General features: G+C 42.0%; 1 protein-coding gene across 2 annotated transcripts in view; it reads left to right on the forward strand.

The window, feature by feature from the left end:
• ORC3 (origin recognition complex subunit 3) overlaps positions 1 to 16,817 on the forward strand; it is a 62,758-nt gene that overhangs the window by 14,531 nt on the left and 31,410 nt on the right. For both annotated transcript variants that reach the window (XM_066605203.1, XM_066605212.1), the window contains exons 8-10: positions 2,449 to 2,582; positions 6,775 to 6,934; positions 7,563 to 7,676. In XM_066605203.1, coding sequence (XP_066461300.1) covers positions 2,449 to 2,582; positions 6,775 to 6,934; positions 7,563 to 7,676 — 408 coding nt within the window. The remainder of the gene's footprint in view (positions 1 to 2,448; positions 2,583 to 6,774; positions 6,935 to 7,562; positions 7,677 to 16,817) is intronic.

Raw genomic sequence — 16,817 nt, forward strand, 5'->3', positions numbered from 1 at the left:
ATTCTGCCCAAATTGCAGTCCAGCTTGGTAATCCAGGCATAACTTGCACTGTTTTTTCATTTTTTAGTGTGGCCCTATGAGGACTTGTATTTTGCTGGATGAGTGGTATATTTCAGTGGTACCATTTAATGTACCATATAAAGTACTGAAAAACTTTAAAACATTTGTAAGTGGAGTGGAATGAAAAAAAAGTGTTGTTTTTTTTCTTTTTCCCCCTTGGGGGCGGATGAGGGTTAGCTTTTGCAGTGGGAGGCTTTATGTGTTGTAGGCAACAGTACAACCAGATTTGCCAGATACTTTTGTTGCAATCATGTAAAACTATGGTAAGAGACAGAAATGGCAGTGGCATTGGAAGTACCCTTTCCAATCCAATTTCCCCACATGCACCCCAGCTCTAAATTATTTTGGTTGTGAAAGTGCAAGTAAGGGTGCATTCAGACGACCGTATATCGGCTGGGTTTTCATGCCCAGCCGATATACGGCGTCTTTCTGCAGGGGAAGGAGGCTGGAAGAGTCGGGAGCAGTGCTCGGAGCTCCCGCCCCTCTCTGCCTCCTCTCCACCCCCTCTCCACCCCTCTGCACGATTTGCAATGAGAGGAGGTGGGACGAGGGTGGGGCTAAGTTCCCGGGAATTAGCTCCGCCACCGTCCCGTCTCTCCTCATTGAAAATAGTGCAGGGGGGTGGAGAGGAGGCAGAGAGGGGGCGGGAGCTCAGAGCACTTCCAGCCTCCTCCCCCTGCAGAGAGATGCCGTATATCGGCTGGGCGTGAAAACCCAGCCAATATACGGTTGTCTGAATGCACCTTAAGCGTGAGTTATGATTGTGTATATTTATAGAATAAGACTATTCATTTCCAATTTCTCTAATGATATATGGCTAGATATTCCTGTAATACAGTGCCATACAGAGATATCCTATACCTGCATACAATGTATATAGCACATGTTTCTAACAGTATGCAGGACCTCGTCTGACCTCAGAGATATGTAGGGAAATCTTACGTCCAACGACTTCTGACACTGGATTGGAAAGGTGTAAAGGGAACTTATGAGCAGATATATCCTACCTTAACAAGAAATACCAATACACTCCTTTAGTACAAAGAGAAGCAGAAGGTAAGCTTGACAGCTCCTGGTCCGGCTTGGCTTGATTGACAGGCCTCTCCCCATTTGCGTACAGGGAAAGACCTGTTAACACCTTACAGCCCGGTGCTTACTCTTCTGGTGCTGCGGGAAGGTCATTCTGCCAAGGTGATGTAATAGTACAGTGATGGCACTTGCTCAGCAGTTTTGCCCAAGTCATCACTTGCAAGTGCCAGCTATATTATGCTGCTAGTACCCTGTATGAATGGCTGGGATTGGAGAGAGCTCCAATCCAGACAGTTTAACCCTTTAGTTGCTGCTGTCAATGCTGACCCTAGAAAAATGGAATAAAAAGTGATCAAGTTGTTATATGTTCCAAGACTAGAGCTCATCCTGCAAAAACATGCCCTCATAAAACTCGTTGCTGGAAAAATAAAAACTTTATGGGTCGTGGAATGCGGTGACTCAAAAAAATCTGCATCTTTTTTAAGTAGTTTTAGTGTTCAAAAATAACAAAACATAAAAAACTGCATTAACTTGGTATCGCTGGCATAGTGCTGACCCAGAGAATAAGGTTATCACATTATATATCCTGCATGCTGGACACTGTAAAAATGACATCCAAAAAACAATGGTGGAAGTGAACTTTCATTTTTTTTTTACCAAATTCCCCCACCCCCTCCAAAAAATTGAATTGACCCAAAATGATGCCATCAAAAATACAATTTTCCCTGCAAAAAAACAAGTTTTTAAATGGCCATGTTGACGGAAAAATCAAGTTATGGCTGTAGGGCTTTGACAATGAGAAAAATGGAAAAATTGGCTGGACATTGTGGCCGAAAATGGGCCCATCATTAAGGGTATGTGTGTGTGTATGTATGTATATGTATATGTGTATATATGTGTATATATATATATATATATATATATATATATATATATATATATATATATATATATATATATATATATATATATATATAATATATATATAGTGCTCAAAGTTTCAAAGTTAGACATTCACTTAAAATTGTACAGGCTGAATAAGCATAATTATATATGTATATTTTTTCTTCACAGAATCCTAATTCTATTTTATAGCTGTTCATTGTGTGGTCGTATATCTTGCTACGTGATCTGCTTATATGTGTTAACATCTAGCAACAGTAGGAATGAATCAGTTAGCCCTGCGATGTTGGAAACACAAGTTCTTTGACTGATGCATCTTTTGTAACCCGAGCCCCTGCTTGCAAACAGAATGATGGATCACTAGTTTGTTTCCTGGTTTATGATTTGTCTTCTTGTTCCTGGTTGTCTCTGTAACTGTAAGTGATTGTTGTGATTTATTCTTACATTTTATCGAAGAAATCAAGTTCTCCTTCAAAGAGAAAGAGACCAGCTTCCTCAGGACATACGCAAGCACCTCCTATAGTCGTGGTCTTCAAAGATCTGGAAAGTTTTACATCTTCTGTACTGCAGGAATTTATTGTTATTAGCAGGTATGTAGACTTTAAGGTCAGTGCACATACTACTTTAATCAACAACACAATTGACACGATGACAACGAAGGGTGCGTTCACACCTAGTGGGTTTGGTACGGATTTTGACGCACATCCGTAGCAGACTTCACGCCTTCAATTGGTGGATTCGCATCCAAAATCTGCCATGTGTGAACGCACCTTGAAAACAAGCATGTTTGAATAATTCTTCCACTCATACATTAGAGGTATGACATCATATAGTACAGTAAGGCTCTGTTAAGAATTCCATCCAGCTGTTCCGTCAGAGATGCAGGAAAACATAGCTCAATATGCTGTCTATTTTTTCCCTGTGAAATAACAGAAACCGGACGAAATCCATTATAGTCAATGGGCCTCATTTATCAAAACTGTCCGAAGTAAAAACTGTCTTTGCCCATGGCAACAAAATCAGAGCTTCTCTTTCAGTTTTTCGGTAAAATGAGACCTGAGCTCTGATTGATTGCCATGGGGAAAGACAGTTTTTATTTTGGACAGCTTTGATAAATGGGGCCCAATGAGTTCCATCAGGTACTGCTGATTTCCACCATTTGACAAATCCAGCTGCAGTATTCTTCGTTTTCTTATTCCACGATGGAACAGGAGAACAGTAATTTCAGGCAGAAATATAAACAAGGTCTGAGGTCTCATGTCCACAGGCTTTTTTTCACCACACATTATGGACTCTCATTGATCCATTCACATGAGCGTGTAAAAGCTTTGTGTAGATACGCACTAGAAATAGATCACAGCATGCTCTATTTCTTGGCATACCACGCAGCTTAAGCCCTATACTTTTGTATTGGCAGAGCATGCAATGTGGTCAATACACAATATATTGGGTATGGGCGGCGATTCATACGCAAAGATCGCTATGAAACAAAGTGGAGTATTAAAAAAAACAGTCACACTGCACATGACTGTGTGCGTTAGATACCTCACCGCAAGCTGTCCGATTCTTCTTCGACCGGTGACAAAGCATCCATTGCCAGTAGTTTCCTTCCTTCAGGTCAATGGACGCTGCATCACTAGTGATCTAGCGTTCACTGCCTAGCAGGGAGTGCTGCACTATTGTAGAGACTGCGCATGCGTGCTGTTTCACGACAATAATATATGAACACTCGCGGTGAGACAGCACGGTCTCAACAATAGCCCGGCATTTCCTCTACTAGGCAGTGAAAATTTTGTAACTAGTGACATAATGTACACTGACCTGCCGGAAGAAGACTGCTGAGAATGGACGCTCGAAAACAAGAAGAAGAGGATCTGGACGGCTGGAGGTGATGTGGCTCGGGGGACTGCAGGAGTCAAGTTCTACTGAATCTGTTGAAAACTATTGATAAGAAGGAGCTGAATGCTGAGACATCTCTTACAGCTGAGCGCACACTCTAATATATCACACAGTATGTTTATTTATCACATACATCCGAGAAGATGCTGAGTGTTGAGGAGTGTGTGTGTTTGTCAGGGTTCCTCCTACTACAACAGCTAGGAGACAGAACACAGGCTCTGTTACATTTCTACAATTCCTGCCAGGCTTCCAGTTCAGAGTATAGGAGGTTTGGCTGTGATTTCTTAAGAAGCTCTACAGATTTCCTCCTACATGCAACACTGGCTAATTGTTTTTCTCTTTGAATTAGGAAGTAAAACATTAAATCAAATAGCTTTCTATTTGTCCTGAAGCTTAGTATCTCCTCTTATATCCTCTAACCTGACAGTCATTTTACATTACCAATCCACGTCTTTTGCAGTCACGGGATTTTAGACTTTTTGCACCTCCAGTAGCCAAGACCATTTTAACTCTTTGTACATATACTGATAAAATCTAAATTACAAAGTAATTATACTAAACCTTCATACCCCTATATTTTCTGAAAGTACACATGGCACTTTATACACACAGACAGCTTCATGCAATTTTTTGTCAAAATGTAATTTTTAAAATAAAAAGTGCTTTAAAATTTATATTAGTTGGTAAAAGTGTGATTTGGGAAGAAAATTAGGTTAACATTACCTCCTAAAAATAAAAGTTCATCATGTGCAGAGTTCATATATACCACTTACACCCATGTCTGCATGCACATATCTTCAGAAAATCACCCGAACTGGAAAGGCCAAAAATTGGTTTTAAGCTAGAAAAATTTATTTTAATGTAACGACCTATAAAATACAGGAATTGCACATCTTGAAAAGTAGATGCACGCCTCAATAATAAAATGCTCTTGACTAAGATGGGGCACATTTATTAATAGGGGCCTCCTTTTAATAAATATGGCACATCTTTTGGCAGCCCATGTACCAGAAAATCAAATTTTTGCCAGCTGTGCGAACTAAATGTGTTCTGTAATGGCAGACCATGTCTCTTGCTAAGCCTGCCTACTTTTCATAGTGGCGAGCACAAAATTAGTTTTCTGCACAAAATGTGTGACTTTTTTAATGCTAGAAAACTGGCACAAGTGCCTTGATAAATTTCCACATCAATTGTTCTTCCTCTTTACAAATCACTGGTCAGACCACATATGGAATATTTTGAGCACAGGTACTCATGAAGGACTTATCAGAGCTTGAGCGGATACAAAGTTGGGCAACTAAAGTAATAAATGGAATGGGCGGACTACAATACCCAGAGAGGTTATCAAAATTGACTGAGAAGTGACCTAATAACTATGTATAAATATATCAGGGGACAATACAGAGATCTCTCCCATCATCTACTTGTACACCCAGGACTGTGACTGTAACAAGGGAACATCCTCTACGTCTAGAGCACACATGTCAAACACAAGGCCACGGGCCGAATCCGTCCCACCACCTCATTTTATGTGGTCCGCCAGCCATGCAACACGCTAAGGGCTCTTTCACACTGGTGCAGCAAATTTCAGTCGGCCGTGTCATGACCACAGCGTGACCGAAAATCACGTGAACAAGAGGCAGCCGTGACCAAGTCACGGCTGCATCCCGGGGCGGGAGCTAGTATGCCAAGCTCCTGCGCCCTCTCTGCCCCTTGTTAGCTGCCATCATTGGGATGGGGAGGAAGCTTAGCACACTAGCTCCTGCCCCCTCCCATGCAAACAGCCAGCAAGGGGCGGCGAGAAGGTGGGGGTGGGGGGTGGAAGTTTAGCAGACACACTGCTAAACTCCCTCCCACCATCCTTCTCCGGCAGCTTCCATAGTAGTCTATGGGAGCCCCTGCTGTATTCCGGTGGCGGGTCACTGTTAACACTAGGGCCACTATGGGGGTCACTATCACTACTGGGACCACTAAGGGGGTAATTGTAATTACTAGAGTCACTTACTACTTGGTCACTATGGGGGTCACTCTTATTGCTGGAGTCACTATGGGGGTCACCTACTACTAGGGACACTATGGGGGGACACTATTACAATGGGGGCCACTATGGGGGACCCTATTACTACTGGGACACTCTTATTATTGAAGCCACTTTGATTACTCTGGTCACTTACTACTGGGGCTATTATGGGAAATGCTATTATTACTGGGGTCACTTTGGGGGGCACTATTACTACTGGGGCCACTATGGAAACCACTCTTATTATTGGAGCCACTCTGATTACTGTGGTCACTTACTAATGGGGGCACTGTTACCACTGGGGCCACTGTGGGTGTCACTGTTACCACTGGGTCCGCTATGGAGGTCACTATCACTACTGGGTCCACTATGGAGGTCATTGTTATTATTGGGGCCACTATGGCAGTCACTATTACTATACTGTCTAACAATTACAATTGAGCCTTTGAAGGCACCCATAAGGCTGATGTGGCCCTCGGTGAAAATGAGTTTGACGCCCCTGGTCTAGAGGAAAGAAGGTTTCTTACTGTAAGAGCAGTGAAGCTATGGAACTCTCTGGATGTGGTGATGGCAAACTTACTGAAGGAGTTCAAGAGGGGCCTGGACACCTTTCTTGGGTGTAATAATATTACATCCCTGATTACATTGGAAGGGTTGTTGATCCAGATTTAGAGTCAGGAAGGTATTTTTTCCCTCAGATGAGGAAAATTGTTTTCTACCTCCAGCATGTAAAAAAAAATAGTCTGAATTAGATGGACACATGTCTTTGTCAGCATTACATCCTGTTATTATGTTCTTTCTAACACCACTAATGATGTTTCCACTTCACCTTTATTCAGTTTGTTTTCTTGATCTTGTTTCAGCCGTTACTGCAAGGAGTTGCCTTTGGTTTTGATATTTGGTATTGCCACCTCTCCGATGATCATCCACAGACTGCTGTCTCACTCTGTTTCCTCTCTGCTGTGTATAGAACTATTTCAGTCCTTATCATGCACAGAGCACTTGGCAACTGTAGTAGATAAGGTAAATACTAATGCTTTTAATTCAGATGTTTACCCATTTTGCATGTTATTGCAAGATACATTGGTTTAAAGGAATTGTTTCATTAGAGACATCCCCTTTCCTAATGCATTTGCCCTAAGTATTCAGCTGATCACCGTGGGTCCTGCTTTTGGCATACTCAAGCAAACAACAGGTTTTGCTAGTGGAGGCCATGGCCAGGCATTTACCTTGCAGTGGGAATGTAATATTACATGGTGGCTGCTCATTTATTATAAACCACGGATGGCTTAAGTCTGCCAGAAGTGCTGCCGCTCTCATAGAATAGATCTCTGTTCTGACTCGTAGAAGGAGGGTCTTGAGCAGGGAACCTCCATCTATGACATCCATGTGTCCTATTAGGGCATATGAACAAGTGTTGTCTTCATGGGAGAACGCCTTCCTGCACTGCAATAGTATGTCATGGAGAAACGGTTATTCCTGCCCCACACTGTACTACTAAGGCCCAGGAGCTGTGCCCACAGATGCCAACTGTAACGTACAGCTAACACCCTGCTGCAACGTACAGCGTTCTTCTTAGCAGATTACTAATGTATGATGGGATAGCAGTAGCCTAGCATTTATTACTATGTCAATCCACTTTCCTTGCCAGCTGCTTCTCTCCAATCAATTTACATTCAAGCTGAGTGGACGGGTTTTGCAGGTCCTCATCACAATATTTTTGTATCATGATTTCTCTGTGCAGAATTTCATCAAGGGTCTTCAGGTAAGTTTATCTAATTCTTATCACTGGCAGCAAGTATGGCTTTTTAGGAGCACTATGTGGCCCTTAAAGGGAATGTGTCATCAGTAATTGACTTATAATATAAATCACATTTCAGTGTGAAATATATATTTTTTAGAATTTTTGGTGATTTTCTTTTAATTTCCGATCATACACTGTATTTAAAAAATCCTAAAATCCCAGCATTTTTCACACTGACTACAGAGGTTAATACTAGTCTGTCACTTCCTGAACTGCAGAGAAAACGTTGCAGCAGTCATCTCACTGACACCACAGGCATATGTAGATAACACAGGATTCACCACTCACAATAGCTGATAAGCTGTGACCATACTGTCCCCCTCCCTATAAAAGGACCTCTACACAGGTCACAGAGCATGTCTACAACAGTCTCCCATACAAGTCAGTGGGTCCGCTCCTGTCCATTGTGTGAATGGCTCATGAGGCTGCTCTAAAGTATCTCTCTAAATGCTGTTAAAATGTAGCTCAGGCAAGACGGACGCCCCCATAGTCATGTACAGACAATCAAATAAAAAATTCTACACTCAGAAAATAAACGCAGATTATATACATGTAATAAGTTTATCAATCTAGTTTTAATTAAAAAAAGAAATTGGGTGAAATAGTCCCTTTTAAAGGAAGTGTATTAACAGAAAATCACATATTTCTTTACTTAAAGGACAACTAAACATAGAAAATACACAAAGCTGATAAACATCCCAGCAATTTAAACCAAATAATATACAATGAAATCGTCTTTGTGTCTCAGGAGATCAGCTATGCTCCCCACCTCATCCTCGCTGGTGGTTTGATATGTGCACCACATCTGTGTTTAGATACTACCAGATCCTTGTGTCACCGTGGCATCATGAAAGGAGATGTGGCCTAAATGCGACATTGTATTCTGCATTTTGGCACAAAATCTGGTGTAAACTTAGCCAACTAATATGTTGTATAGACTTGGGTTAGACAATCTAAAGATACACCGGTTTTATTATTCAGCTTGAGCCTTTTAGATGGGAGGATTGTCAGGCGAATTTCTCTGATAATTGGACTACATATGAGTGTCATTAATTTATGAAGTGTATTCTAGTCATATGTGAGTATTCTTCCAACCTTATAACAAGGGCATCCTGTGATATTGAAAATATTCTGCATAGTGGTTGATTCTGCTCTGCGCATGTTTTCAGCCATCCTCTAATTGTATCACAGAAATTCGCTATATATTTACTGATATACTGATACAAGTGGGCAGATATGGACACTACCTATCCCTCAACATGCGGACAGCCAGACTGCTAAATGGAAATGCAATAGCACAGGTACAAGGTACTGATGAACAGCCACACACACACCCTCCTTATACTGAGGGGAGCAGCTGCTTAGTACTATTCTTGCACACAGATATAGCATACAAAGGGTATCAGGCCACATGGTATATGTTGTGCACCACGCAGGCTTACAACCTATTAAAGGGGTTCTGACATTTAAAAAAAAAAAATTTTACTCACCTTGCCTGGCCAGGACCGATCGCCAGGCATGTCCCCTCTAGCCGGCATCATCTTCTGTGGCTTGTAGAAGCAGAGCAGGAGCAGTCAAAATGACCGCTTCCTGCTCTGCTCTGTCCGTCAGCACTTCCAAGGTGAACGGACTGGCCGCCCACAGCAAGCACGTCACAAGCAGTGCTTGCTGTGGGCGGCCCGTCCGTCCTGGCTGAACTCCGAGATTCTGCGCATGCGCAGTGGAGACGCGGCCCGTCCTGACTACTGTCAGGGGGCACCTCTCCACTGCGCATGCGTGCAATCCCGGAGCGGGGTGGCCCGTCCTTAGCCCATCGCAGGAAGAAGACTGCCTGCTGGGAGATGACCCCCTGATGACGACAACAACAACAGAACACAAGGTAAGTATTATGTTTTTATGCTTTAACAGCCATTAATCATGGGTTCCCTGTGTCCATTAGGCAGACCAGGGAACATAGGGTGTTGAAGCATAAAAACATTATTCATGTCAGAACCCCTTTAATGACGCCATATTTCAGTCTAGCTGGCTGCCCTGCACCCCATAGGTTAACCACACTGGCACCCTGGACTTCCCTAGTGTTCAAAGCCACACTGCATGTTACTGATCAATACTGCTAAATATGAGGGATTGGTTAATATATTGGCCAAAATACACAAGCTTGTAACCCACGTCAAGGGTCCTCGTTTACTTTTGAGTCCCTACACTAACAGCAATAAAATCACAGAAAAGGAAAATATAAGCAGACATAAAAAAAAATCGCATAATGTTAGTGTAGGGACTCACAAGGAAACAAGGACCCTTGCAGCGGGTTTCTGGCCTTGTGTATGTTGGCTAAAATATTAACCAATACCTCTTATTTATCAGTGCTATATCTATGTGAAAGTATAGTACTAAGCAGCCGCCCGCCTCAATATAAGGAAGGTGTGAGTGATTGTTCAGCAGTACATAGCAACCGTGCAATGCGCCTCCATTCATCAGTGTGGCTGTCTGCATGTTTGGGATGTGGTGTTTATACCTGCCCTCTTGTACAGTATTAGTATATCAGCAAGTATATGGCCGCTCTTTGTTATTTTATTTTGTCTGTTTATATTTCCATTTTGTGTGATTTTGATCTTCTAATAGTATATCTAAAAAGACCATTGATATTTCTTTATTTCAAGTCCCTTTTGCTTCTGCTTTTTCCTTATTATTTTAGTCTCTTAATCTAGGATTTATTAAGGATATATAGGGTAAAGTTCCAGTACAGGGTTACCCTTTTCAGGGTGGGTGCTCCCTATTGTCAGTGGACACCGTAGGGCTATATAGGTGGTTTTATTAGGGCCCTTACCCTCTACATATGCTTTTTTCTATGTTCTCTCTGGTTTCTCCCTCCAGGATATCTTTTTTTTACAAAAGTAATGTTTCCCCTTTTAATGTATAGCAGGGACTTATGTAATTCTTGATAAATATTTGCTGTGCTACAAATTATCTTCCTTCCGAGAGGTTGTAATTTCTTGGATTCTGTGATATTTGAAAGCAAATGTGTTTACATTTTAGAGATTAATCCACCAGGACCCTGGTGTCAGGGTAATAAAATTCTAAGTACAGCACCAATCGGGCCCACCCCACTTGCCCCGTTGCCGGCGGTAAGAAGAGACATCACACAGAGGTCTGGTATCATTCCTCACACGGGACATGGCTGCGCTTTGCCGACGTTTATTACAGATTACATGAGATCTTATACCCTTTGTCCCATCACCAACAAGGGGTGATGGGCTTATAACCATATATGGGCAGTCCGGATTTCGGGCCTAAGACAGTAAAAATTATGTACATAGTTGAACATCTTGATATCTTGTTCCAGCGCTTCTGGGAAAACGGCCAAGTACACGCGGCCTTCATGTCTGGTTCCGTATCTTCTCTGAATTTCTAGAACATCTCTCTCAGCCTTGTAAAGCCTTGGAATATCTGATGTAAGGCGACATATAAGTTTTTTCTCATTTGGAATTGAATAAAACTTGCATATAGGTATAAAAGTATAAAGAACATATGGCAATATATATATATATATACCCTCACAAACCCCCCTAAAAAACTTATATGGAGATCAAGTACCAGGCCTCGCACTCTTCCTCGGTCGTCTCTCCCTTGCGTCAGGGTTTCTCCACTGCCCGTAAGTCCCTACTCCTAAAAGGGAGGGATCCCTACCTCACCTCAGAAGGAGGCCATGGATTCCCTGGGCTTATTTCCGGGCATCCATACCCTCTATCTGTACGAGTTAACACCCCGCAGGGTGTGCCCTCGCCGGAACCTAAGGTCTTCTGCACTTTCCCTAGGCATATGGGAATTCCACTGACAGTCCATCTTATGAGACCGGGGCAGGCGCAGTACTAGTACATTTCTCCATTCTTCTGGTAACGTATCTGGTTGGCATTATCGGAACTGGCTCTTCATCTTTTTTCAAACAAGGGAAATTTTGGTCACATTAAAGGGATAATACACAAACAGGAAATTACATACCCCACCTCTTTCTGCTAAAATCATATCCACGGCCACTCTAGGGCCATGGATGCAGTGGGCCCTAACTGGTTAGCTAACCCTTATAAAGCATCTCTGGTGTAGTTTACAAACCTCTGCTGATTGTAATAGATATAATTCATCTAATCTACATTATTATTAACAGTGATAAAAGCAAATAAGAACTCAAAACCTGCTTTAAACTGATCTCTACAATTAAATTCATCTGGCACCCCCCTTGGCACTCCTATTGCATCTATGTATACATGTGGATCAAAGTTACCACCTGGAGAGCACGATGCGGTGTTGGATTCTCACCCTCAGTGTAGGCTTCATATTGCACATTTGATTGTATTAATTTGTTCTGAAACAGGGGGCTAGTGTACAGTAGTCAAAGGTGTGTGTTAGAGGAATTGTACCACGTTATAGCATGTAAAGGATATGCAGGATCATGAGTTTTTTCAGTGTGAAGTGTGGATCCAAGTGGGCTTTCCTTCGAGCTTGACTGCAGTTGGGGTGGTGAACAACATCTGGTAGGGACATTCAAACAGGGTTTGTCTCTCAAACTTTTCCACATAGACCCTGTCACCTGGTTTCAGATAGTGACACTCATCTGTAGGACCTGGGAGAAAAGCAGAGACTGCAGAATGGATTACTGACAATTCCTTGGAGAAACCTATGACAAAATTAACAAGAAAATCATTCCCCAAACTCAGCTACTGTGGCATGTATCCTCCGGAGAAAAAGAAAAACTAATGAAAGACACTCAATTCAAAATTTACCCGTTTCCTCTATTGTCTTTTGTATCTACTTTCCCCCTACTCCGCGGATGGTAGTGTGTGTGAAAAGCCTGGAATATACCCAAAGCAGACATGATGTGTTGCATTATTTCACCTGTGAAGTGTGTACCTTTGTTTGACTCAATCACTTCCGGTACCCCGTATCTGCAGATTACCTCATTCATGAGCTTCTGTGCGATTACCTGCTTATTTACTTTGGTAACAGAGTAGGTCTCCAACCTGAAAAACATCAACAACAACAAGCACATATTCATGCTTCCCAACAAGTGGGAGCTGAGTGTAGCCAATTTGCAATCCCTGAAATGGGTAGAGTGGCCCCGGCAAGTGTGATGTGGCAAATTTACTTCTGCCCTGTTGCTTAAGGCAAAGATCATGCAAAACTGGACAAATGATGCAGCAGCTACAGAAAACCAAGGAGCCACCCGTCCTCGTTCAGGCGTCGACATCATTACTGCTTTGAGAGGTGCGTCTTTCCGTGCGTCAGCTGGGCCATCATGGGGCACAGGGACTGTGGTGGGCAAGTGCTGTTGACTTTTCACCATATGCCGTCCCTTTTTAGTCCATTTGTAGTTTTCTTAACTGTAAAGTCTTTAGCATATCAAAGTCCAAGTTTTTATCAAAGTCCAAGTGTAGTCAAATTCTTCTTTTCTTCTGTTCTTCCACGGCTTAAGGGCCGCTGCTTTTGCTGTGTGGTCTGTGATGGCGTTGCCTCTCGCTTCTTTGGTGTAGGAATTGGTGTGAGCTTTCCACTTTGTCAGGTAGAAGTAGGGTCTCCGTGAGACTGCACCGCTGCAACATTCTTAATTGGCTGTCCTGCTGTGGTAAAAAACTGTCTGGCCTTCCATGTTGGGCCGTAATCATGAGCTATGCCAAATGCATACCGGGAGTCAGTGTAAATGTTTGCCGTCTTACCTTCTGTCACTCTACTCGCCTCAGCGAGGGCTTTTAGTTCCGCTTCTTGTACTGCGACATGCGGAGGCATTCTGCTTTTAGGACATCTTGTTGTGTAACCACTGCATATCCAGTGTGGAGTCGTCCATCACCCTGGGTACCATCTATAAAAAACAACTCAAAATATGCATTATTAACAAGGGCTTTCAGTAACTTTTTTAAACTTAAATTTTCTTGTTGCATCAATGCTAGACAATCAGGCTGATATTCTATTTCAAAAAGATCAGAATCTTGTTGCAAAAAATTAAAAAATTTAAAAATGGCTTGCAAAAAATTTAAAAATGGCTGACTTGCAATACCTAGATCACCTATGCCTTCTCCTCCCCCCTTTAAACCAGGGTACTCAATTGGAAGAATAGTAGCCGGGTTTAAGTTAGTACAACATTGTAAAAAGATTTGATGGATGCAGATAAGGCCTGTAAGATGTTAGCATGTATAACAGAAACATGAGTTACACCGGGGCAGAATAATCTACAAAACATCTACTAATATTGGAAATGTGAGATCCCTTTAAGTGAATTCATTATTAGTCTGTTCCTGCCTGCAATATCTTATAAAATCTGAGACAGGAGAAAAAAAAAAACCAAAACCAAAACTTTTACTAGCTGCTCAAGCTCCTCACCCCTCCCTTGTGGAGAAGAGGGATGAAACATTACGTACTATTACATCATCTAGCTCCACCCCTTCGATATTGGCACATTGCGTCTCTTTTCAGAACCCATTTCAGCTTAACAGTCCAAGCATCCACATCACAACCAAGCAAAGTCCCATGCATGGGGAGGACTTTTATCCTCATTCATTACCTGCATCACACACTCACCAGAGCCCGAACACGGGTCACTAACTCTCATCCATCCATGCTCTCAAGTCTGCTCCGTCACCCCCCTTGGAGGTGTACCAGTACATACAGATGCACGGACAAAAAAAGTTTGACAAACATACATACATCAGTTGAAAAACATTGAGGTGAGTGCTATCATTTTATAAAGTACATAATTCTATTGAGATGAGATTGTGAATGAGCGCTATCTTTAACAAATTATGTGAAAAAGTTTGCTGAGTGACTGAGATATTCTATATTTCTTATTTACTGAAGCTATTATATGCTGTATTAAACGCTGAAGTGTTTTAGAATCTCTGGGTATTTTTCAACCCCCCTGCCTTTCTTTCTCTGTATTTCTCTGTATTTGACCCTGAACAAAAAGTGAAGTCTGAAAGCCCCCACCTTTTTAAAACATCTCTTATCTCTCTATGAATATGAAACACAGACTGAATTATTTTTAGCTTAACTATTCCCTGCATTTGAAATCATAATTACAGCGCAACATGTTCTTCATTTTCAACCCCTGTATAAGTAAGAATATACCTTAGAATGCTAGGTTTCCTGCCTACTAAGACGGTATAATTAATTAAATTCATTTCAAGCCTTCATTCCTTTACAGCAAGCAGAGATATTATCCAGGGTTATTATTGCATTTTCTCTCGCTTCGTTATCTCTTGACCTTGAAGACTGAACACAAGCTCGCAGCTACATGTCAACAAAACTCTTCTCCCCTAAAAGCAAGCTCAGTTAACTATTTGCACATACAGTATATACATATATATATACACACACATATATATCTATATCTATTATCTATCTTGTATTATACACATTTTCTTCTTTCTTTCTACCAACAAATCACATGCATTGTAACTTTCTCATCGACTTGCCTGCTCCCCTTATTTCTCTCCCCTACCTAACTGCCAATATAACCTTCAATAGACACTCTCCTGACGCCATCTTGATCACTTACTGTACTTTTCAACATTTCACTTACGGATACTTTCTTAAACAAATAATGTGTACATACCTAACTTACTCTGACTGTCTCTCTCTCTCTCCTCCTCCTCCAGCATTTTCTAGCAAACCTTGATCTTTCAAGGCGCCTCTCGGTCCTAAAGACCTCCCTCCCAGACACCATTTTGTAATCTGCCGTGCGGGTCGGTGTCACACATTTTCATTAGAGTTTTCTTACATTTTACAGATTCATCCACACGGCGGCAGCCCTTGAGGGGCTCTGTCTTCTTTAATAAGATCTTACGCATATTAGAACAACAACAACAATAATAATAATAACACGCTCCATAGAATGTATCCTTCTTAATTCCAAATTGTCAGGCCCTTATATACTGGCAAGACAACCGAAGGTCTCTTCTCCTATGGAACCAACTTCACAGAATGCATCCCTCTGAAATCAAATCGTTAGCCCCATATATAAGGCAAACCGACCGAGGGTCCCTTCTCCTATGAAGCCTATCTCACAAAATGCATCCCTCTCTGCTAAACCATTAACAACTAACTAAACTAAACTGAGGGTCCCTTCTCTTGTGAGACTAAATGAAAAGAAAGAGAAAAAAAAACTTCTGCAGATACAACAATCTCCACTATTATTAAAACGTTAAAACTTCAAAGTACAAATAGACTACAGACTAGTTTCTGGGTGACCGATTGGTGCGCATATCACGGTCAGTGGTCCATGACGGCAAACCCGGAGCCCACACGAGTTATCGTGTAGAACTCTTAACCCAACCCGTCCGGTCACAAACCACAGATAGTCAGTCCTGCTGCAAGACTCGCAGTGTAAAACACAACATAAATATATGCTGGCCTTACCCCTGGAGTTCTGTGAGTTGATCAGGCTCGGTTTGCAGCAGGACGGCTTCCCCGTGGCGTGGATCCGGGTGGAATGCGTTGTAAGCTCCGGCTTTGTCGCCCCAGTTGGTTGCGCCATTTGTCAGGGTAATAAAATTCTAAGTACAGCACCAATCGGGCCCACCCCACTTGCCCCGTTGCCGGCGGTAAGAAGAGACATCACACAGAGGTCTGGTATCATTCCTCACACGGGACATGGCTGCGCTTTGCCGACGTTTATTACAGATTACATGAGATCTTATACCCTTTGTCCCATCACCAACAAGGGGTGATGGGCTTATAACCATATATGGGCAGTCCGGATTTCGGGCCTAAGACAGTGAAAATTATGTACATAGTTGAACATCTTGATATCTTGTTCCAGCGCTTCTGGGAAAACGGCCAAGTACACGCGGCCTTCATGTCTGGTTCCGTATCTTCTCTGAATTTCTAGAACATCTCTCTCAGCCTTGTAAAGCCTTGGAATATCTGATGTAAGGCGACATATAAGTTTTTTCTCATTTGGAATTGAATAAAACTTGCATATAGGTATAAAAGTATAAAGAACATATGGCAATATATATATATATACCCTCACACTGGGACCTAAGAATACCAGGAGCATATATAGAGATAGAAAGAGGGCTTTGGAGAAATTGAGTAACAAGTGCATTTTTCAGT

The sequence above is a fragment of the Eleutherodactylus coqui genome, chromosome 1, assembly GCF_035609145.1.
Source record: "Eleutherodactylus coqui strain aEleCoq1 chromosome 1, aEleCoq1.hap1, whole genome shotgun sequence".
NCBI lineage: Eukaryota > Metazoa > Chordata > Amphibia > Anura > Eleutherodactylidae > Eleutherodactylus > Eleutherodactylus coqui.